This window comes from Equus przewalskii, chromosome 15 (genome assembly GCF_037783145.1).
Source record: "Equus przewalskii isolate Varuska chromosome 15, EquPr2, whole genome shotgun sequence".
Lineage (NCBI taxonomy): Eukaryota > Metazoa > Chordata > Mammalia > Perissodactyla > Equidae > Equus > Equus przewalskii.
The window spans coordinates 5,559,049-5,584,630 of record NC_091845.1 but is presented as its reverse complement, the minus strand read 5'-3'; the positions used below and the strand labels follow the sequence as shown (position 1 = coordinate 5,584,630).

Below are 25,582 nucleotides of genomic sequence, written 5' to 3'. Positions count from 1 at the left end.
GAGTAAATATCTGCAACAATTATGCATCCAATAAATCACAGCTACTACTCTTCACTGATGGAAAAAATGTACAAAAAATAGCACACTAGAGCAATTCACAGTAATCTTCCTAGGGGAATAATCTGACTTAAAAATGCATATCTATTCTGAGAATATTAAAATAAGCAAAGGGACAGGATTCTTTACGGGGAAACTACTGAGAGGTACCATATCTCAAGGTTTTTTCCAAGATTCCAGTTTGGTTTCAGCACAGGTACAGCAGCATTTAAGTGACTTAAAAGTAGGTCAACCGACTCACTTTAGTGCACAGCTATTTACTCAGCTCCCTACCTCCCAGATACGACTCGGAGAAAGAACATACACCTGCCTTCTCCCTCAAAACACAAGTTCCTTAGGCTTTTCTTATTCTATAACAGACTTCTTGACTTTTCTAAAACTAGACAGGTTAGAAGGAAAAGTACAGTATCACAGCCCAGTTATATCTCATCTTTTGTGCTTCTATTTTGCTAAATTATATACTTTGGTTATTCCCATGACAGTCAAGAGGCTCGCCTGTTTTTAAATAAAGAACAAAAGTAAACTGAGCTGAAAGAACATAGATTCCTCAGAAACACTAAATAAGAGAAAAATGCCAGACTATTTCTCACTTAAATTCCAATTGGGAACATGAGGCTGAAACACCATTGACAAATAGGAACCTTTATTTTGCATGCCATGCAATCCAAACCCCAACCCAAATGCCTCCTTCCAACCCGCACACACTACTTTCCATTGATTTCCCTCTACTTTAGTTGCTGCCTAATCTCTAAGCCATCAAGGCTCCAGTGATATCTTCTGGCCAAAGGAAAATTATTTTCCTTGCTTTTCTTTTGTTCTTCTCTAACAGACTGCTAGTTCTTTTGTCCAGACCATGTGGGCAGCAGGGCTAAAGGCCTTCTGCCAGTCATACATGCTTAGCAAGCAAAAAGTAAACAAGACACATTCTTCTAAGCTGAAATGTTCTAAAAGCAAACTATAGCATTTAGGTTTCTGAATACTTTCAGGGAAATAGTCTATTTACTAGAGTACATTAATAGACTAGGGTCTGGAATAAAAACTAACCAATTCAAAATTTAACCACAGAGCAAAGTTTTCATTTAATATTAAGGTCAAAAGAATATGAAATTGGAAAGCAAGAGAAATCTTAATCATGATTTTATCACTAAGCAATTGTGCTTGTGCCTTTGTTTACTGGTTGATGAAATAAGGTGAAAAATATTTTTCCCTTTTCTGTCTTCAAAATAGGTTAAATTTCATAATATCTGATCTCCCTATAGTAGAGCCTAATTGCTAGAAGTATACTACTTTCTCAAGGTAATATGCTCTCTTTAAAAAAATTATTAAAACAGCCTAACTCGATCCTAACAGGGTTTTGTTTTGCTGTTTGTGGGTGTTTTTTTCTTCTGAGAATCTAGCATTAAATAACTATATTTTGAGTTGGCAATTCATTCGGAATTCAATGACTTACAGCAGAAGCACAACATTCTCCATCAGTAAATCAACTAAGAGTGGTCTTGGGTTGGTAGCAGAAATTGAACACCAAGATATAATTTCCAGCTTTAAACTCCCTTGCCAGATTTTCTTTCTAAGACATCACTGCAAAATTAAAAGATCTCTTATATTTTAACTTTAAATTTCCCACACATGGCTAAAGCCAAGGAAGTCTCTTAAGATCATTTTTTTCTAATTAACAACCATAATACAAAACAATCTTGTGGGTTCTTAACAATCTTAAATTCTCTCTCTCCAGGTTGCATTTTCATCATTAGTATTCAACATTTCACTATAAATTCTCTTTCTAATATGACATCATATATATATAGCATAGCATATATACAGCATCTTATATATATATATATAGGAAGATTAGCCCTGAGCTAACATCTGCTGCCAATCCTCCTCTTTTTGCTGAGGAAGACTGGTCCTGAGCTAACATCCATGCCCATCTTCCTCTACTTTATATGTGGGACACCTGCCACAGCATGGCTTGACAAGCGGTGCGTAGGTCCATACCTGGGATCTGAACCAGCAAACCTGGGCTGCTGAAGTGGAACGTGTGAACTTCACCACGCCACCGGGCCAGCCCTGACATCATATTTTAAAGACGTAAAAAAGTATCATCTGTGGTTCCTTTTTTTGGGAGGAGGGAATCAGAGAAAATTCTTACCTCCCTCCCCCCCGACTTTACGGAGATATAACTGACATATTGTGGCATGCTTAACTTACATAGTAGTTGGTTCTTTAACATCATGGTAAATATCCTAAAATAGTGGTGGTTAGGTAATTAAAGGTTATAAAAAGAATATACTCAAAGTCTTCATGCTAAAGATTTGCTTCTCTGAATTCCTTTTAGATCTTAGCAAATCAAGTGGCCTGAAGAATAGGAAATATTATGAAGTCATATCTTTCCAGTAAAATGCCAATCACACCAGCAATCTATATCTTAAACAAAAACAGAATAACGTGCAGTAAGGCATGGCGCTTTCTGTACAAACACAGTGAGAAGGTTTGGTCACTAAATAGTTTCAGTAGATCTAAGGACTATTTCCGGCTCCACTGATGATATATCCTATAATCTTGAGTCAATTACTTCATCTTCCTAGGCAGCAGTAAGATGAAGATAATACCACTTTGTCACTTTTATCCCCTGCTTCTCATGCCAGAATAGTTTATTCGATGGTATTTCTGGAACCAAAAGAACTTTGGTTTGATTTTATTGCCTTTTCCAATTGCATCCCATTTCACTCCCCTCTTTTCATTGCCAGGCTTCTCAAAGAAGCTGCCCACACTTACTAACTCCATTTCCTTACCCCGTATTCCACTTTCTCATCACTCTGTTATCTAGCTTCCATCCTACTCTACTGAAATTATATTTCTTAATAAGACTTTATTGTTTCTCCAACGTACTGGGAAAAGCAGTAAATTGAAGGGATCAGAAGAGAATTTAGGTTCAAGCCCTCAATTTGAGATTTACAAGCTGTGTATATTTAAGCATTTCATTTCACATCACTGAGCGTCACTTTCCTCAAAAAATGAACAGATTAGATGATAACCTCTAGGGTCTCTTCCTCTACCAAACCTACAGTTGTATGACTAAATTCAATGAGTTGTCTTCTTTAATTTTTCTTCGGCATTGGCCTCTAATCACCACCTTCACTCCTCTGTAATTTGCTCAAAACTTTTCCACTCATGACTTCAAGTACTATCTCTAAGCTAATATCAGCACCATTACCTAAACTCAAATTCTCTATTTCCAAATACAAAATCTCTCTACTTAGCCATTCTATCTTCACCAAAACCACAATATACTCAAACCAACAAACCACCCTTCAGCTTGCCCAAATATCTTATTTCCTTAATAATTTGATTTCTCATTACCCAGAGTCTTGGCTTAAAATGCAGATCTGAGTCTTCCTTCTTTCATCTCATTTTCATTAAATTCTGTTGATCTTTCCTTCTAAATAACTGATAGTCTCCCTTTTTAAATTTCATCATTCATGGCTGGATTACTCTAAAGACCTACTACTTGTTCTCTCAATTGTAGTCTATTCACTCTCCAAACCATCCAATACATATTCTCTTTAACTGTCCAATATTGTAGCCATTGAACCACAGGTGGCCATTTAAATGAAAATTAAATAAAATTTAAAATTCAGTTCTTCAGTCACACTAGTTACAGCGTAAGTGCTGAACAGCCACATGTGGCTAGTGACTATTATACTGGACAGCACAGATACAGATACATTCCCATCCTCACAAAAAGTTCTATTGGAAGGAGCTGTAATTTTAGACAAAACTTTCTAGCACACTATTTACATCATGGGTTTTCTTCTACTTAACAAAATGGGCTGGATTGCTAACATGTAATCAAACCAGTCCAAAAATCTTTATCCTGATATCTAAATCATTCAGGTTTAGCTTCGCCAAACATCCTTGTACATTTTCTTTGCCAACACATACTCTGTTAGACAAGCTGTTTTCACTAATCATGTAGGGCACTGTGCTCTCATTAGCACATTCTCATTCAATAAATTAGCGAACTATGTGTGAGACACTTCCAGGTTCTCGGGATACCGCAGGGAGGAAAACAGACAATAATCTAATTTTCTCCTCTCACTGGCTCTCTGCCCATCTGTCTTTCAAAGTGCATCTCCTTTAAGTTCTCCTAGTTTACCTTCCCTTTTTAAGTATTCAGAGCACTAGTATATAGCCCAGATTTGGACATAATTAAACAGAACTGAGTTTTGTCTTTCCCACTAGAATGTAAGCTACTCAAGGAATCTGGCATTTACTACCAAAACAGGAGATACTTCTGTGTTAACGTCCATCGAATTTAACTAAAATCAAAGAGTTATAAGAAACACTGAAATCTTACTTTATATATCTACAAAGTGGGACAATAACATTTGTCCTATCTATTTTATAGGATCAAACTAGGAAGAGATGTGAATAAGTTTGACTTTTCTTTTTAAGATTTTATTTATTTTTTTATTTTTCCTTCTCCCCAAAGCCCCCCAGTACATAGTTGTGGGTCCTTCTAGCTGTGGCATGTGAGATGCCACCTCAGCATGGCCTGATGAGCGGTGCTAAGTCCGTGCCCAGGATCCAAACTGGCGAAACTCTGGGCCACCGAAGCTGAGCACAAACTTAACCACTCGGCCATGGGGCCAGCCCCCAAGTTTGATTTTTCTTGTTGGCAAAAAGAAATCTCCAGGGATTTACTATTTATAAAAAAGCTAAAAATAAAGACTAGGCAAAAGATTAGTTTTGTTGTTGTTGTTACACACAAGGGAAATGATGAAATCACTTCAAAAAGTTAAACGCTAAGATTCCTGTTTGAAAATAAAATACAATGTTCCATGGAATATTACATTCTTAATTCAGGATGGCTCTTATTTTCTTCCATTTTTTTCCAATAATTAATTAATTCATTTACTCAATAAATAGGCACTAAGCATTTACTATATTCTAGGTGCTGGGGATATATCAATAAACAAAACAGACAAAAACTCTCCAAGAGTTTACATTCTTGAGGGGAGGGTGAGTGGGAGGACAGACAAAATAAATTAGCAAATTATATATTAGAATTATAGTGTATTAGCAGGTAATAAATGCTAGGGATAAAAAATAAAGCAAGAGGATATTGTAATTTTCTATTTTAGAGCGCTCAGGGAAGGTCTTACTGAAAAGATGACATTTAAGGAAAGATGTGAAAGCAATGAGCAAGAGCGATGTAGCTATCTGGAGGAAGAGCATCCCAGGCAGAGAGCAAAGTACATTGCAAAGGTTCTGAGGGAGGAGTATGCTTGGTATGTTCCAGGAAGAACAAAGGGGCCAGTATGGCTAGAGTAGACGAGAAGGGGGAGAACAGAATATGAGATCAGAGAGGTAAACGGCAGACAGATTCTATAGGGCCCTAAAGGCCATGTAAAAGTGAGTGAGAAAGGAAGACACTGGAGGGTTTTGATCATAGGAATTACATTATCTGGTGTAAGTTTTATTAGTATTATTCTGTCTCTTGTGATAAGGATAAACTCTAGTGGGGCAAGAGTGGATGCTCGGAGACTAGTTAGGAGGTTAATGCAATAATACACGTGAAAGAGGATGGTAGCAGAGACCAGAAACAGGCAAATTTTAGATATATTTAAAAGTGGAGCAAAGATCTGCTGATATCCTGGGAGTGAGAAACAGGATTCTGGGTCTGAAGGACAGAGGTACCATTAACTGAGAAGAGGAAGACCAAGTGAACCAGGGAGGGGAGAGGATATCAGAAGCTTAGTTTTAGACATAATAAGTTTGAAATGTCTATTAGACATCCTAATGGAGATGTCAAACAGGCAGCTGAAATGTCTAGAATTCAAGGGAAAGATTAGGACTGGGAATATACATTTGAGAATTGTCAACATACAGATGATATTTAACACTGTAAGAATGGATGAAATCACCAAGGAAGCAGAAAATTGGACTGAGCCTAGGCTATAGCAATATTAATTAAAAGGTCAGGAAAGGAGACTGAGATTGAGTGACTAACAAGGTCAGGGGAAAACCGTGAGTGTGGTATTCTGAAAGCCAAGTGAAGAAAGTGTTCCGCTGAGGATAGAGTGACCAAATGTTGCTGAAAATCAAGATGAGAACTAAGAACTGATCATTGGATTTAGCAACACCAGAGACCTTGGCAAAGCATATGTGGGAGAGCAGCACAGGTGAAATTAACACCACCACCACCAAAGTGATGGTCTATATTTTTTAAGTCTTCAAAGCTGTAGAATTAGAGTGGTACTGATAGACATAATAGTCTCTTTCACTGCTTACTCCTCCTTTGACTCTTACGGGGAACTACTATTACTAGAGTAGAGCAGTTGGAAAAAAGGGAGAGGGGCATCTCTTGGGAAAGTGTGCCATTATCTTTTCTATGACTTTTTAGGCGGCTACTGGGTACCATTTGACTATCATATGAGTGTGGTATGTTATTTCCTTTCTGGTTTTATTTGTGGATAGACACAGGAAATATTCGGAAGCCAGTGGTAGAAAGAGCTTCCATTTATCATCTAAAGTGCTATTCATGACAACTCTAAAGGTAGACGACGAAGAGTTGTTTGAAGACTCAGCTAATTTAGAAACCAGAATGGGGAATTCCATTTAGACTGTGTCCCTTAAGATAAGCTATTTCACAGGAGTCTTTTGCCCTTTCCCTTAACTTGAAAAATAGGTAAGGTGGCTCTTGAAGCCACTATATAGATTCAAAACTTTACAAAGTCAAACACAAACATGTTTTTATTGTCAATATGACAGCTGAGTTAGGTTTGTCAAATCTAGTGACAGCTCAAGAATCGTATCACTGTTCTCTTCAGATGAATGAAGTGTGAGTCCTTCTTCTCAGTTTAGCTAGACTCTGAAAGATATCAGATCTCTAATAGTCTCTATATTATCTGAATATCTAAGTGTATTTGCTCATTGAATAACAGAGGAAGGAAATTTCATTAGGATGTTTCTAAGTAGTAATTTTTATGCAGGAGTCTAAACGACAAAACTTATAGAGGAACAATTTTCCAGATCTCAAAGTGCAGGAAAAATGCAGTCAGAACACAGAAAACATTCCAATAGCCAGTATAGCTCTAGCATTTATTTTATGATATTTTTTTCACACAATATAGCACTTATTAAAGGTGGTAGGTTATCACCCCTTGACACAGAGCTTTATTTATAAAAAAGGTAGGAGGGAGTCTCTATTTTCCAACATGTACCCAAACAGAAAAAAAGGACTGAAAGCCACTTTAGTGGCCTCGACTATTTAAAAGTACTTCATTGTTGTAAAATGTGGTTTAGAATATTACCTTATATTTAAGAGTTTTAAATACCATTCCAAACATATTCACATTCATTGTTTACTTATTTCTATGAGGTTATAGTAAGAGTAAATATCATTACGCCATTTTAAGATTCAGGAACTGAAGCACAGAGAAATAAAGTGGTTTGTCTAAAATCACACAGAACAGGAGAACTCTGAGTTTCTAATTTCTGGGTTCTTTTCATCACATCAAAAAAAATGAATTTAGAATGTGGATACCTATATATCATTTAAGAACAGAGTGAGGTTGCCAATTTATTGCCATTTCAGATTTTTAGACTTGTCTGATATCTGGAAGGAAGATAACGTTAGCAGAGATTTGACAAATATTTATCTGGTGTCTACTAAGTGGCAAGTCTTATCAGACTTGAGAGTACTCTGCAGCAGAAAGGAGGCTGGATTAGAAGTAGCCTGATGTGGAAATGGTGGCAGTGGTATGGGAAGAGATGAAAGGAAGTAGACAAGGAGACTAGCTGCTTTTTTATTATTCTTATACTCAAATTCATTCATGAAGCAAGCATCTATTTAGCACTTACCAGGTACCAGACACTATTCTATGTTCCTGGATGTAGAAGTGAACAAAATAGATAAATGTCCTTATCATAAGATTTACAACAGGGAGAGGTGGAGGGGGCGCAAAAATCTAAGAAAAATATATATTATATCAAATTATGATAAATACATTGGAGGGGAATAAGAAAAGGAACTGAGAAAAGAGATGAGGAGAGTTGGAGAAAAAGTGTGTGTGTAGGGAGTGGTTTCCTATTTTAAAGAAAACAAGTCAGTCAAAGCCTTGCTGGAAAGGTGACCTTGGAGCTGAGATCTCAAAGATATATGAGAGCCATCTATGCAGATATCTGGAGAACTTTACAAGCAGAAGGAAGAGCAAGTACAAATGACCTGATGCAGAACTGTGGTGCATATGAAAAATAATAAGGAAGGGGTACAGCTCAAGTGGTATGAGTAAAGGAAAACAGTAGTAAGAAATAAAGTAGATGTTCATTTTTATACACAACCTACTACCTCCATTTACTATGTTTCAAGTTCTCTTTAAGTTAGAATATACACAGAATTTATACTATACGCTCTAATATTTCTCAAAGTCCCAATGGTTGGATGGAATCTGAATATTGTGATCAATAACATCATTTCATAAGACTCAAAAGTTAAATAATTGGGGCCGGCCCCGTGGCCGAGTGGTTAAGTTCGCGCGCTCTGCTGCAGGCAGCCCAGTGTTTCGTCGGTTCGAATCCTGGGTGCAGACATGGCACTGCTCATCGAGCCACGCTGAGGCGGCATCCCACATGCCACAACTAGAAGGACCCACAACTAAGAGTATACAACTATGTACCGGGGGGCTTTGGGGAGAAAAAGGAAAAAAATTAAAAAATCTTAAAAAAAAAAAATCTGAGGAGGAAAAGTTAAATAATCATTCACCACTAGATACTGAACAGACTGGGTCAGGTTTCCAATGGTGTCCAAAGAGAATTTGTTAATTGAGACCAACTTTTGTGGCTAGTCAAAAAATGAATGGGCAGTTATACTCAGATGTTGTTTGTATCATTTCAAGGTATATCTTCAGATGATTAAAAGACGGAAAAAATGTTAGACAAGTATGTTAAGACTTTGCAGTTAAAATTCCATATACTAAGTGGTAATATTAAACAACCCACATACATTACCTAGAAGAAAGTTGCCTAGATTCACCTCTCTGTTCACTCCACAGAAGTTAAGGCATTTAGGTTGGCAACCCATTACCGTGGTTAAATTTCCCTACAAAAAATACAAACTAACTCTCTGATTTTGAAAGGATGTTCATATCAGAAATCTCTAAAATAAGATACTAAACATGATATGCTTCTCCTTTGCAACAAAATCCTATCTGATGACTTGTCCCCTTCCTGGTATATTGTCCTCTTGTCCTCCCTTCTATAGCAATGATTTGCAAAGGAAGAGGTTCCTCCAGGAGTATGCATCAAACCGGTGAGCGATTTTCCAAGTAATCTACCAAATTACTACCACTTTGAGCTTAAGTTACATTCTCAAGGTATGTTGGGGGTATCTGGAAAGGAAAACTTGAGAACCACTGATCCAAATCCTTTAGATCCAGCTAAAATCCTACTTCCTCTAGAGGGCTTTTCAACCTCACCTCAGGTTCAAAGGAAGAGTTAATTCCCCCCTCAAAATGTACATTACTTATTAATTTCATAGAAATAAAAAGCTTATTTTAGCTTTTTTACCTGTCTTATCTCCCAAGGTATGATGAAATTTTCCTTAAAAGTAAGAGGCGTGTGTTTCATCTAAGAAAAGGAACTTGAGTTTCAATCTATCATGAAATGAAGAAAAATCTGTTTTGTATAAGGTAAAATTTCCATGCTAAGGAATGCCCGTTTTCATTAAAAATGTTCACATTTTCTTCCAAAAAGGAGGAGGTAGAAGAGATGTATATCTTCTCAGTACCCAGACACTAATAAATGTGTGACTGACTCACTAAGTTCACTTGCTAGTCTCAAATTTAAATTATCCAGAGCTGGCTAGAAATTAAACTCTAAGCCTGTCCATTAAAGTCATTAATTTATTTACTTACTTTTGCAATGAACAACTGTGTAAAATTAGATCCCTCCTGGTCTAAAACTGGATGTTTTCTCTGGTGTTGGCTATCTAAAGTCATTTTTCTTAGGACTCTAACCTGGCCCACACACAACAGATCGTCACATAATTTTATATCTCTAAGGGATCCTAGACAATGCTTTTCAGATGAGAAAGCTTCAGAGAAGTCGAATTACCTGTCCAAAGTCACATAGCCAGTCATGGTTTACTTAATTTCAGTGACAAACAGCTTCTGGATAAATTTTATTAAATGAAAAGGAAAGTTACAAAATGTTTACTATACGTGCTACCTTTGGATTTTGGACACTGCTGTCTTTAAGATGGATTGTTCTCAAACACTAAATTTCCAGTAAAAACAAAGTGATCTGCTGCTTAAAAAATATTTGATGAAACAGACTGAAAGTTAATGGAGAGTTCCTGTGCTATCACAAGGCAAGTTCCATATTTGCATTGTTTTCTTCTTTGTCAACAGGATTCTGTTACAGGTTCATGTGTATAGTGGAGGTTAAGTCCTAACTAACCCCGGGGTGTTGAAAGGAGCAAATGCTTTTCATTTTCTCATGTAAGCTAAAATGATTAAGAACAAATGACAATATTTCATATTATTAAGTATTACACGTAGCTTCCATATACAGATATAACAAGTAAAATGTGTCCCTGCCTTTACACGCCATTCTCAAAATGTGCTTTCAGAATAGTATGGTTAATGTACTCCAAAGACGTTCATTTAAAGAATTTTTAAAGGGTTAGTGATTTTATACTGCAAACTTATAAGTTATACACAAAGATTAACTTCAACTTGTGAATAACATGGATGGTTAGGAGAAAGTACCAAGCCCAGAATATCATCTTTCAACCATTAACCTTTAAGTAAACTATTTGCAATGGTTTTCACTGAAGAATAATGAGCCCAAAATTCACTTCTACTATTTGAGCTTTTAACACATTTGACTAGGGCTATTATTTTATAAACTGTATGTACATGGTAAACAGTTTTAAAAGTCTCTCTCCCCCTGCCAACCCAAGTCTCCCAGGTCCTCTTTCCAGAGGAGATCAGTGTTACCCATCCAAAGACAGCCTATGTATACACACAAAAGGGCAAGAGAGGCGCGTGTGTGTATTTCAAAGTATTGTTTTAAAGAACAGTCACTCCTTTTCAAAAATACTTGTAGAACGACAGAAGAACGAAAATACCATCACCTTAATTTCTTAATCTAGTGCTTTATAGTTTTCAAAGAACTTTCAAGTATATTAGCTCAATGATCTTCAAAACCAAGAGCCCTTGGTAAAAATATTCCAACTTCAAAGAATCATCTAAATGAGTCATTTAATATAGCCATCTCTCTCAGGAAAATAATACTCAAATCAACACCAAATGACAGTTGTGTACTTAAAAAACAAAAAAGCAACACACTTCCAAGGAGATTTAACTATCTTCTCCTAGTAGCATATTCCACTCTCTTAGATCTACTGTCAATAACTTATTGTTATTTTTAAAATTTAAACTGGCATCAATATCACAAAAATGTTTCAGTGTTATAATATACATATTTCTAAATTAGTTTCTCTATTTTAGCCTATTCTTGTCAATATATTTGAATAGGAAAGTCATTTTCTATTCCTTACCTATTCCCACACCACATCTACAATATATGGAATTGATCTTACTAAGGGGATCATTTCATATAACAGAAGAGCAGCATTAGTCTTCCTATTTTGGTTATGTAACACATCTGAATGATCTTATAATGCTGACGACTCCGTTACCTGATTTAAGTCTCCTAAAAATGGGTTAATTATTAACAGGAAGATGTAACATTTAACTGCTAGCAAAATATAAACACAAAACATTATATTTCCAATATGAAGCCAGCAGATATCTAAAGTAACTTAGAGAAAATTAATTAAATAAAAACAGCATAAAAAACAGGTGGTGTAAATATTTCCATTATTTAAAAGCATCCATCCAGTAGTGACTCCCTTGCCTATGTATCTGAGTTGTTTAATTACATACAATACTACTTCACTCTACCCATATTATACTTATCATTAAAAGAGTTCAAAATACTTTTTTTAATTGTGGTAAAATATATCTAAAGTTTACCATTTTAGCCATCAAATACTTTTAAAAGACCTAATTAATTTACTTAGGATAGAAATGAGAGGTCCGTATTCTTTTCTTTTTTTCTTTTGAGGAAGATTAGCCCTGAGCTAACATCTGCTGCCAATCCTCTTTTTTTTTTTTTTTTTTTTGCTGAGGAAGACTGGCCCTGAGCTAACAGCTGTGCCCATCCTCCTGTACTTTATATGTGGGACACCTACCACAGCATGGCTTCCCAAGTGGTGCCATATCTGCACCCAGGATCCAAACCAGCAAACCCCAAGTCACGTAAGCGGAACGTGCGCACTTAACCACTGTACCGGCCCCCATAGTCTTTTGACTAATAAGAATACATTCACAGACAGATTAAGTCAGTCATGTATATTATCACAGTCATAAACCCAAAAGAAAGCAGGTGGAAACTCAGAGGAAACCACTTTTGAAAAAAAAAAGTTTTTAAGAATGCAAATTATGATCAACACTTCTCTAAATCGTAAATTTCTTAAGCTGATACCAAACAGATACCAAATAATAGGACACTATCAAATGTAGAAAGTATAAGAATAACATTTTTAGACAAAAATATTTTCAAGTGTTCTACAGGTCTGGATTAAATGATTTCAATAAAACAAAAGGAGAACGGGGCGGGGGGGGGAATCCCACAACTTCTACTTCTCAGCCATTAATCTCTTTACAGGCCAACCCAAGATATATTGGTATGATTTTTATCTTCTATGTTTTTTCACCATACAAAAAATTTTAATATAGCAAAAGAAAGCTCTCAAACTGAGTAGGAAAGAAATGTGGTATGACTGGAAAAGAATAAAGTTATCACTGACTTTCTGTTATTTTTAAATTATCTTTGATATAGAAAGTGGATTCTGTGTGGCTATACTTGTCCTAAAGAAAGTCAGCCTCCTGTGAAATGTGAAAATAAATCTGAAACCCAAACCAAGATAACTATTCAGATCCATATCTGAAAAATTAAAGTTCAAGTTGTTATCTTACGACAAACTGTATGGCATTTATCTTTCATTTTAGAAAGGTCAGAAAATACATGTTCACATTTTCTTACATATGCATAAACAAACAACGGAAGGATACACCAGAAACTGGTTACCTACAGAGGCAGGGATACAAACTAGTTTAAAAGACATGGTTGGAAGCGAGATTTGTTAGGTAATTTTTTATTTTTGAACTATGGAAATGATAACTATTCAAAAGTAAAAAACAAAAACAGTGTAGTATTTTACTGAAATAATCAATTTTAAACAAAGCCTCCTCAGTTTTTATCATATCTGCTAAAAATCTGAAGTTCCTGGAAAATAAGGGGAAAACTGATTTTCTATTACCCATTTAGAAGATGTCGAGGGGAGGAGAGAGCCAGAGTGAGTTAAGACAAGACTTTCTGAATGTCTGACTCACTGTATTTCATCACGTAAAGATTATTATAGAAATTCAAGAGTTAAATTTTTCTCCTTAATAGTTTAAAAAAGTGCAATAAAGAGCCAGCCCCAGTGGTCTAGTGGTTAAGATTTAGAACTCTCATCATTATGGCCTGCCCAGGTTCATTTCTCTGTCAGAGAAGCATACCACTCATCTGTCAGTTATCATACTGTGGCAGCTGTGTTGTTGCTGTGAGGCTGAAAGCTACACCATCGGTATTTCAAATATCAGCAGATATTTGAACCATGGTGGACAGGTTTCAGCAGAGGTTCCAGACTAAGATAGACTAGGAGTAAGGACCACCTGGCCACTGACTTCTGAAAAAATTGGCCATGAAATCGCTATGAATAGCAGCAGAGCATTGTCTGATATGGTGCCAGAAGGTGAGAGGATGGTGCAAAAAGACCTGGCAGGGTTCCGCTCCACTGTACACAGAGTCGAGTCGCTAGGAGTCAGAATCAACTCGATGGCACTAACAACAGTTTAAAGTTCCATGTAAATGCATGCAATTAAGCTTCAACTACATTTAGTATGGCTTTACTAAATCAACTATCTTATTTAAATTGATGCTTCTCTGGCCAAATAAAACAACTTACTTACCAAGTTTGACTGACAAATTTAAACTCCTTCAGATATTAATTTCAGCTCTATGGGAAAGGGCTGTGCTAAGAAAGTTACCCAAGTTATTTACTATACTATTTTCTGCAAGCATGGATAAACATATGGAGAAATATCAGACACCATGATACTGGAATGATTAACACACCAGAAATTTAGGGAGGCAATTGGTATGGGGAAACAGACGGGTATGGAGTTAGACCTAAGTTTGAAGTGGACTCTACCTCCTGCTGATCTCAGGCAAATGACTTAAATTCTCTGAACCTGTTTCTTTAATGACAAAAAGAAGCTGATACTATCTAACTTGAAAGGGCATTAGGAGAATTAAATGAAATATCCACATTAGCTGGTATCAAAACTATTTTGGCTGGCTCATACAAAGGACTTAGGGCAGGAAGAAAATAATCTAAACTGGGAAGGAAAACAGAAAACTTTTCTGGGAGTCAGGTCACTGGGATCTAGTCAAAGAGAATAACTGAGTATCTCTCTTTAAAAATGAAGATTTTTATTTTATCTTTTTTTTTTTTTTCCGCTGAGAAGACTTGTCCTGAGCTAAAATCTGTTGCCAATGTTCCTCTTGTCACTTGAGGAAGATTCATCCTGAGTTAACATCTGTTGCCAATCTTCCTCTATTTTGCATGAGGGTCACCACCACAGCATGGCCACTGACAAGTGGTGTAGGCCTGCACCCAGGAACCAAACCCAGGTCGCTGAAGTAGAGTGTGCTGAACTTAACTGCTAGGCAATGGGGCTGGCCCCTACTTCAACTACTTCTTAATTTATTTTCTCCTTTTCACTTAGTTCAGATGTAAACATCCATCAGCCTAGAGGAATCATTTGAATATTCTAGGGAAACATCCTGCATAAGTAAACATGACTAGCAAACTTAAGATAAAAAGTATCTAGGGGGCCGGCCCTGTGGCCGAGTGGTTAGTGGTTAAGTTCGCACGCTCTGCTTCGGTGGTCCAGGGATTTGCCGGTTCAGATCCTAGGCACAGACATGGCACCGCTCATCAAGCCATGTTGAGGCAGCATCCCACATGCCACAACTGGAAGGACCCACAACTAAAAATATGCAACTATGTACTGGGGGGCTTTGGGGAAAAAAAGAAAAAAAAAAATCTTTAAAAAAGATAAAAGGTATCTAAATTAGATACTAGGTTTAAAATCACTGCAAATATTTATAAATATTTTCTTTCAGAAAATTTCCAACAGACTAAAGATGACCATGAGTACTTCTTTTTGTCAATTAGGAAATAGCTTTTAAAATATGAGATCACCTTAATACAACTCTATACTTGTGGAAGATTATTTCTTAGGCAAAAATATTTGTTACTGAAGTTGGAATCATATGAAATTGCCATTTTTCAACTGTTTCTCACGTGCAAAAAACCAATTTCACTTTGAGTGTTGAATGTGTGCCAGAAACACCATATACTGGGGTCTGACAGCTACTGTGTTCTCAGGTAACACGGATTTAGATGAAAAGACAGAGGCACAGTGCATTCGATGCATTAAAAAGAAAAACTTATTGACATAACTCTTCAGTTTCTCCTTCATATTTTAGTGCCACACAGATGAAACAATTAAGAATTTTTTTTGCAATTCATCACTGAACATATACTATGTTAAGGGCACTTGATAGAAAACAACTGACCATCCAGTACAGGAGCCAGAAACCACGCTAAAATAGAGCAGAGGGGTGTTAGAAAAAGGAATTAAAAGGGGTTTCTTTGAGTGTTTTTATATAATGTACCTTTTATTTCTTCATGTTATAGAGAAGATGTGCTCCTAAAAGTGTCTTTCTATACAAATAACAGTGATACACACAGTATAGAGTGAAAAGAGTAAAGTTCAAAAAGTCATTGAGAGAGAACTATTGGTAGCAAAATACCTAGAACGTAGTTATATCCTAATTAGAAAATTATCACCTGGCTCTCAACTATTTCAGACACTCTTGTGCAGAAGTCACTGCCCTAACACAATCTACACATCTTCTGCTTTTTAGATGTACTACATATTTGAAAATAGATGAACTAGAGGTTGTTGGAGAAACAAAAATGATTCTTTTTATTGTTTAGGTGAAATTTGGGAGCTTCCTAGCCTCCCCACCCCAACCTGAAATGCGGAGAAGGGAACCAAGGGAAATTTATTTTAATATTCCTAAAAAGTCCCTGTTAGGTTTGGAGATCCAAGACAAGAGATGAAACTTGACATGGAGATGGAGGTAAGAGCTTTGCTCATTTTTGCTTGAGTGCATACATTCTACACTGAGGTCATCTGTGAGGAACTAAAAGTTTTCCCTTAAAATAAAAACACTTTTCAGGATTTAACAATTCTGACTAACAACCAAAGAAGTGAAAAATGCCTACTGATTTGTTTAACCTTCTCTCTACAGGGAATGAAGTGTAACACAATTTTGCTACCAACTGCTATAATTTTTAAAAAGAGCTTTTTTTTTTCTCCCCCTGCTTTATCTCCCCAAATCCCCCCGTACATAGTTGTATAGCTTAGTTTCAGGTCCTTCTAGTTGTGGCACGTGGGACACCGCCTCAACGTGGCCTGATGAGCAGTGCCATGTCTGCGTCCAGGATCTGAACCAGCGAAACCCTGAGCCAGCGGAGCACGCGAACTTAATCACTTGGCCACGGGGCCAGCTCCTAAAAAGAGCTTTTAAAGAACAGAATGGTTTGTGAAATAAAGCTCAACTCTCAACATACCTCATTCCAAACTAGTTTCTGCACTTGTTAAAATGAGAGCTCAATGACTGGGTCAAGAGAAGGCTGGCTACTGCCAGGGCTGATTCATAACATCAGCAGTCCCTCTTCAAAGAAGGCTTCGCTTTTTCTTTTTCTTTTTTTTAAGTTTGATATTCTTGGATTGGAAGAACTTTTCCCCCAAAGCTGCAGAAATGAAACCTGTTTTTCAAATAAAATTATGTAAAAATTGATTTGTGAGCCTTCTGGTTACTGCTTTTCACACACTCCTTCATTAAGTATGCAAGTATCTTAACACAACCACTCATTTTAATATTTCATGCAAGTCTTGCTTATTTAACTATTTTATGGTAGTTTCCCCCAGTTTAATATTAAATTTTGTATGAAAGCACTGATTCCACAGACCAATAAGGCTTTCTCATCTTGGTCAACAAGCTGCTAGATTAACTGCTAATTAAATATACACTTTTTACCCACTGTTCTCTCTTTCACACACATCTTCCGGAAATTGTATCTGAGAAGCAAACTACAACTTGCTCCAAATTCACAGATGACAGCTCTAGTTTTAGGGGAACAAAATCTGAGGCTGCCAGTGCAGTCAGCCTTAAACCTTTGTGTCTGTGAGAGGAAAGAACAAAAGGCAGCACTTCCTCCTCCAGCCCCTCCTTAGCACTGGAGAAGGCAAGCTTGACAGAACAGTTCTAGAGAAAAAGGAAACCATGCTGAAGCTAGTGAGAGTTTCCCCTAAATAAACACACAAAGCTACCCACCTTGGATAGCTGCCTCCTGAGGCTAAAGCGCTGAACCATGGTCACCCTGAGTAATCTTCAGACAAAGCAATCCACGAAGGAAAGGGTTTTTTAAAACACAGCTTCTTGGAAAAGTCGGTAGTAAAACATTTTGAAGACTGTCACAGAAGTCCAAAGAATTTCCCTGAGAGTCTTAGCAAACTTAAAACCACTTCATTGTTCTATCGAGAGATACTGCAAAGCGCACATCGGAGAGGGTGGGCGGACCGAGGCAGGGAGGGGCAGAATCCTGGCGCTGCTTCGCCCAGTGCCAAGCTCTGCTAGCACTTCCTGTGAGTCAGCCGTGAGGGGTCCAGACAGAAGGACCACCCCTTCCCTTTCCACCAAATCATTAGCCCAGGCTGCCGCTGTGGTGCCACCTGAGACTCCAGAGGATGGACCTGATGTTCTGGTCTGTATGGGAGAAGGAGTGGCACACCGGGGTTAGACAGCATCTGCCTCTAATAGAGAACCCGCAACTGCCACAATTCCTCTCAGGCTAAAGCCCTCCCAGTGGAGGGGCCCCTGCAAAGAGCAACACTCCCTTCTCCACCTCCACCTCAGGTAATCCGCTGGGTGAAAGGGTGTGAACACAAGGTGGCCAAAAGCCCCTGACTGTACCAGCTCTACTCAGAGAAGGAAACTCCTCCCAGCTGGGCTCGGCAGGCTTTGTCTAACTCATCGGGCAAGCCTTTCCTCTTATTCACACGGAGGCGGGAGGCATCCTGCCTTGGGAAGGCATGTCAGGTGCAGAGAGGCATACTCCGAGGGTGACTTCAACTTCGTTAGCATGTTAAACAAATTAAAACTGCCTCCTGAGGTGACTGCCCTCTTTCATTAGAACAATGTAATTTAAAAAAATCTCCACACAAAAGGAAGAATTTAGAGTGAATTAATGCAGGTAAAGAGGTACGAAAAATGGCAATTGTGAGGGCAGTTCCAAAGATAAAAAATATTTTGCTATCATTTGCCAGTCTCTTACTATCTATTTGATTCTGCTTCCAGACAACCAATGTAAGGATAAAGATTCATTTTAATGAAACTTTCTACTCCACATGTTCCTCTCCAAATTGTTCATTAATTCTAAATGAATTTAATACCTGGACAGGGCAGAACTTGTTGGCATATATTAATTTTTCCCTACTCCAGTGACTTTCAATTCCCTGTAAGCATGATTACATCTTATGCTACATATAGCCTTTGTTGGAATGAACCTACTGTGTGCAGTTACTGTGTTAGGCATTTCACATCTATTATCCCACTGATTCTCAAATAACCCTGTGAAATACGTATTAATATCTCAACTCTTCATATAAGTAAAGCAGGAATCTTCTTTCTAAAATCGCAATATTATTATGAGTAAACCACATAGTACTACTAATTTTTTTCTTCAGGTGAGAAAAGTGAAGAAATGAATTTGAAAAGATAGATTTTTATGCAATATTCTCAACTATGCCCATATTACACTCTACAAGTTGCCAATTATCACCAAATGTGATGAACAGTTTTTAAAAATTCACCTGAAATATGCTACACACATATTTCACAATACCTTAGGAAGAGTACAAAAGATGTAGAGTATCAAATTCAAACCAAGCTCAAAAAAAGTACCCTAACCAAAACGTATACATAAAATTTTTACTCCAAAAACCTTAAATGGAAAAGGATTGAACATATTTAACTAAACATTTTTGTGAAATTCCAAAGCTAAAAAACTTTTAGATCAACAGCTATGATTGAAAGTGAAGACCCCTTCATATCTAGGTTCCGAGTATGCAACATAACCTAATATTTAAACTAACTGATTGAAATTTAATTCCAAATGGAGAGAAGGTTGACAGAGACCCTGAGTTCTGAGTGTTTTTTTGTTTTTAAATAGAAAGAGTACCAGTACCTCCATTTTTCTCCTACACAGAACGAAACCAAGTACTCAGAACACTTCTCCTGGGAATGCAGGAAGAATTAATGAGATGCTGGTGTGGAAATAGTGAAATTTCTTACAGAAAGACATACTGTCTTCAAACATAATCATGAGGTGCTTCTGATATAAGCAACTAGAATCCAAGATCATTGCTATAACATTCTTTCTAACCACTCCCCTACTCCCCAAAAAGAGGAATTAGAAAAAAACGTTAAAAGTCTACAGACTCCAGTTACACATTAAATATTAATCACGAACTGAACAGGGTATAAATCCTCAAGGTTCCAGATATACATAAAAAGTCTTACAGATTAAAAGGATGGTGTCTTTATTGTAGGAGGAACTTACTCATTTTTTGCCTATAAAAATAAAGATGAGGGGCTGTCCCCGTGGCCGAGTGGTTAAGTTCTCGTGCTCCGCTGCCGGCGGGCCAGTGTTTCGTTGGTTTGAATTCTGGGCGTGGACATGGCACTGCTCATCAAACCACACTGAGGCAGCGTCCCACACGCCACAACTAGAAGAACCCACAACGAAGAATATACAACTATGTACTGAGGGGCTTTGGGGAGAAAAAGGAAAAAAAAATAAAATAAAATCTTAAAAAAAAAACAAAAAACAAAATAAATAAAGATGAGGGGCAGGCCTGGTGGCGCAACAGTTAAGTTCGCACATTCCGCTTCACGGCGGCTTGGGGTTTGCCGGTTCAGATCCCGGGTGCAGACATGGCACCACGTGGCAAAAAGCCATGCTGTGGCAGGCATCCCACGTATAAAGTAGAGGAAGATGGGCATGGATGTTAGCTCAGGGCCAGTCTTCCTCAGCAAAAAGAGGAGGATTGGCGGTAGTTAGCTCAGGGCTAATCTTCCTCAAAAAAATAAATAAATAAATAAATTTAAATAAATAAATAAATAAAGATAAAACTCTAATTGTTTAAATGCAACAAAACCTGTTAAAAATCATTTGAGTGCACAATTGCAATTCATTCCTTGATAAAAAGACAAAAAAAAATGGAAAGATCCTCAATAAACTGAGCTGTTAGGGAAAAGGTTAGAATCTCTAAATTAGATTTATTTTGAGGAGTCTGGCAGCTTTTTGGATGAAAATGGTAGACAAAAACCAAAGGTTACAAAACAATAGCAGGAAAGATAGAAATGCATAGAGAAAAATCAACAGCTCTACAATTATTCTCATCACTCCACGACCCGAATAAACAATGTCACTTTCAGTAGTCTGTGCCTAAAATCCACAACTTATACTCTATGTACAAGCAGACAAGAACTGTCCATAGGATTCTTAATCCTTTTTGGATCATGCGCTCTCTATAAATCTGTTAAAGCTATGGACCCAGTCACTGGAGTGACATACATGAAATGCATGAATGGACATTCACAATTTTTGATACAATTTCAAATGGTCCATGGATTCACCTAAAGTTTGTCCACAGACCCCATAATAGGAACTCTTGTTCCCATTACAACTAAAGAGCTGAACACCAATCACTTAGTGGTCTTGTCTTCTGCTTTCCGCCAAGGGTAACAGTTCTCAGTAAAACCGGGAAACAGAAAAAAAGCCTACCTTTGACATGTAGGCCCCAGCTCCCAGTGTGTTTTCCTTGCTTGTATGGCAAATAATAATCTACTTTTCCAAAGCCACAAATGGTCCTTTTGAAATAGTCTTTTAAGTTTGTTTTAGTTTTTCTTCATTATCATTGTAGAAAAAAGAAAAATATTATTTTATTCTCCTTGTTTTTTCCATTATATGTAACCCACACTAGAGATAACATTAATACTTATCTTACTGTATGTTTTCCTGCACATGCATTAATGTATACATTTTTTTTGTTTTATAAAACTAGAAGTAGACTGTTTTTTGATTTGCTTTATCCCTTAAAAAATATATCAAAAATATCTTGGATGAATACTTACAAAATTTAAATAATCTTCTGAATTTAGGTGGTTTCTATATTCAAAATACTTGTCCCTCCCTTTGCACTAGCTTCATTCTTAAAATTCTCTATAAGCACACTTTTAAATAAATTCAGGGCCAGCCCTGTGGCCGAGTGGTTAAGTTTGCGCATTCTGCTTTGGCAGCCTAGGTTTCGCCCGTTAGGATCCTGGGCGTGGACATGGCACCATTCATCCAGCCATGCTGAGGTGGTGTCCCACATAGCACAACGAGAAGGACCTACAATTAGAATATACAACTATGTACTGGGGAGCTTTGGGGAGAAGAAGAAGAAAAAAAAGAAGATTGGGAACAGATCTTAGCTCAGGTGCCAGTCTTTAAAAAAAAGAAATTTGCCTTTAAAAAAATGAAACAAAATAAACTGATATTAAAGTTGTACTACTGAATATGACATACTACAAACTACACTTTTACAGAGAAGAAAACTAAAGTTCAAAGAGGTTTTTAAACTTGTCCCAAATCAGAGTTGCTATTAGAGTCAAGTCTAGAACCCCAAAAACCCAGATTTCACTACATTGCTTTTTCCATTACATCACGCTTCCTATTTTTAATAATTTAAAATGCACTAAAAAAGAACACTACTTAAGATACTCATGTAGTAAACTTTTTTGTAAACCGAATAATTATTCCATTTTAAAAACTTGAACTTTTACACTTAGTTATGAGTGAGGTTCCCTAAACCCTGGCACGCTCGAAGTAATATGCTTATCGTTCTTTCCCTTACCTCTTTGGTATTCAGTCTTGTAACAGAGTTATATGAAATAAATCTTATTGTTCAAACATCCTTGTGGGTTTTAACCAGCTTCCTATGATAAGACAGTAGAAGTAACTGCTTAGTGCTAGCTACCAATCAACCAGTAAAACTGTAAACCTTTAACCTTTAATAGTTTTTCATTATGCAACACCATGTAATTTCAGAAAGCCCCCTTTCATTCATGCTAACCATGGATTTATGACACCGGACACTCAATATGGAATGAAACATTCCCTTTACTTAAGGAGGTCACAATCTAATAAGAAAATAGAAAACAACTGTCATAAATGTGGCAAGTGCTATAACAGCAACAATAACATAGCAAGTGATATAATAACAGGGACAGTGGTGGCACAAAGAAGGGAATGATGAACTTTCTGTGAGACAAGAAAAGTCTTAAAGCTTGTTTCATTCCATGCAGTTGAAAAAACACAAGTTAAAGACACAGAGGTGTGAATCAAGTGATAAGCAAAATTTAGTTTTTCCATGCTAACAACGCAACATGTTGTATGCCTAGAGTGTTCAGCGTATTTTTTTGTTTTGGAATAGGATTGTAGATTGTAACAAAATTCAGTTATTCCTCCTTTCCTAATTGCACATGTTTGTTAACTATTTTTCTGTAAACTTCCCAAATGGGAATAGCCCATCATTAACAAATAATAATGTGATAGGTTCTCTCTTCACAGAAGTTATGATTCTTTCAGTTATTATCTGCCTTTAAAGAAGGGAAGAAATCTATTTTCAAAAAGTTCAGTAAACAATGCTGCCAGTTTCAAGATTCCCTGTGGCAATTCAGGCCCCTTAAATGATATGAGATTTGTCTTGCAAAAACGAATTTCTTTTGGGAATCCCACAATAGATAACATACAGACACCACATTTTATTTACCTGAGTACAGATTAAGTAACTTGTGTCATTACAAAACACAAGTATTTAACTTGTGTTATTGTGTTAAGATAGCCTGTGTTATTACAAAACACAAAAACTACTTGTGTTATTTACAAAACTCCAAGCCACTGTCAGTATAAATAACCCTGAAAGTAGTACAATTTATTAAGTAGTAAGAAGTCAAAAGATGTTGATGATCAAAAATTTTGAATATCTTATTGTATTCAATTCCATAACTAACTCATTGTGATCACTGATTTAAAGAGCAGACAACTATGTTAAATAGCATTTTTATTTTGGTGAACTAAACATGATTCTTTCAATATGCTAAATTAAGGTTACCTCCTTATAAATCAGCAGCATTTTGGGGTTTGCATTTATTTCCCCCAAAAAAACTCACGCCATGCATCAGCTGCATATAAAGGAAGGGAAGAGAACAAAGAGGAGAAAAGAGGAGACAGTTTATTATGTGCCTACTAAGTGCCAAACAACTAATATGATTATTGTTTACTATGTTGCAAAGAACATCCAGCAATTGCATATACCAAACATTTAAACACTATAAAATCAAGTCCTTAAAACAGTTTACAAGGTGTTTTATGTGCTGGTCTCTGCTTTCCCTCTCCAGACATTTCACATGACTTTCAACTTAACTCCAAATCTCAGTTTAGACTTCTGTTCCTTCAGGAAAGCCTTCTCTACCAACCCTCACCAAGCCGTTTCTCCACCTTACCAATTGATTCTTACTTGCTACACTGTATTCTAATTTTCCTGTGTGCATCTTCCTCATCAAAACATAAGTTCCTTAGGGGCAGGGACCCTAATAGGCTCATAGTGATTCTGGCACCTACTAGGCCCTGAAATAGTTACTGAATGAGTGGCTTAAAAATATAAGGCAGTGTTAAATGGCTCTATAAAACTTTAGGAGTGACGTCAGTTACATGGCAGCGTGAGCTCACCCAGGAATCTCTCCCCTCCAAATTACAACTAAAAAGAGCAAGTGCTTTCCAACCAAAAAAAAAAAAATAAATCCTAATAACAGAAATTTAGTCAGAGAGCCACAGCAGCCTAATGACAGAAGGCGGAGAAGCTGGAGCAACCGCACAGGAGCTGGAATGGGGTAGGAGAGAACTTCGCTCCCTCCCCTAGAGACTGGGATCGCTGCCGCGGGTGCGGGAAGGAGCGGGGGAGGGGCCGTGCGTCAGGGGATCATCCAGGACTCCCACCGCCTGTGCAGCAGAAACCCTCTAACAGGGGCAAGCTTTCATGTAGGGGAGCCCCAGCAAGCCAGGGACCCTGGAGACCAAAAGGCGAGAGCTCATCCAATACAGGTCCTAGTGAGTGAAAGTGCCCCTCCTCCCCCAACCCATGCATCGCGGCTGAAGGCACAGGGCTCAGAAAACAAGCCTCTCGATCCCCATCTACTGGCAACAGGCTGCAACTGCAGCCGAATAATAGCATCATGCACAAAAACTGCTCCTCTACCATGCAGCAATTTATAAAAGCTCCAGTCCAAAAGGAAAACAATAAAAATACAGAAGTAGGTCCTGAGGGCTTGGAAATGGGTAAACTAAGTGAAGATGAGTTCAAAATAGCTATCCTCAAAATATTCAATGAGGTAAAGGGAAATATAGAGAAACAAACGAGTTCTGGAGTTACTTCACAAAAGAGATTGAAATTATAAAGAAGAATCAATTAGAAATACTAGAGATGAAAAATACAATGGATCATATAAAACAGAATACAGATTCCCTGAATGCCTGTGTAGACACCATAGAGAAGCAAATTAGCATGATCGAAGACAGACAGGCTGAACGGCTCCAGACAGAGGAAGAAAGAGAACTAAGAATTTAAAAAACTGAAGAAAATATCAGAGAACTGGCTGACTCAATGAGAAAATGCAACTTAAGAATCATCGGAATTCCTGAGGGCGTGGAAAAGGAAAATGGAGCAGAAAGCATGCTCAAAGAAACAATAGAAGAGAACTTCCCAAATCTAGGGATTGAGAGAGAAATGTGTGTGGAGGAAGCTTTCAGATCTCCTAGATTTGTCAATGTAAAAAGACCTACTGCAAGGCACATACTAGTAAAAATGGCAAAAATGAAGGACAAAGAAAGAATACTCAGGGCAGCAAGGAAGAAGAAAATAACCTACAAAGGAACCCCCATCAGACTTTCAGCGGATTTCTCTACAGAAACCTTACAAACTAGGAGAGATTGGAGTGACATATTCAAAATTTTAAAGGATAAAAATCTTCAGCCAAGAATACTCTTTCCAGCAAAAATATCCTTCAGATATGAGGGAGAAATTAGATCTTTTCCAGACAAACAAAAGCTGAGGGACTTCGTAGTCACACGACCTCCACTACAAGAAATCCTCAAGAAGGC

The 25,582-nt window shown here is 37.3% G+C and overlaps 1 protein-coding gene across 16 annotated transcripts in view; it reads right to left on the bottom strand.

Annotated features, from left to right (window-relative positions):
• TMCC1 (transmembrane and coiled-coil domain family 1) overlaps positions 1 to 25,582 on the bottom strand; it is a 251,001-nt gene that overhangs the window by 107,898 nt on the left and 117,521 nt on the right. Inside the window, exon 1 of one of the 16 annotated variants that reach the window (XM_008531019.2) lies at positions 17,650 to 18,286. The exons of the other annotated variants lie outside the window; for them this stretch is intronic. Coding sequence (XP_008529241.2) covers positions 17,650 to 17,688 — 39 coding nt within the window. The 5' untranslated portion in view covers positions 17,689 to 18,286. Of the gene's footprint in view, positions 1 to 17,649; positions 18,287 to 25,582 lie in introns of those variants that run through there. 16 annotated transcript variants of the gene reach the window in all.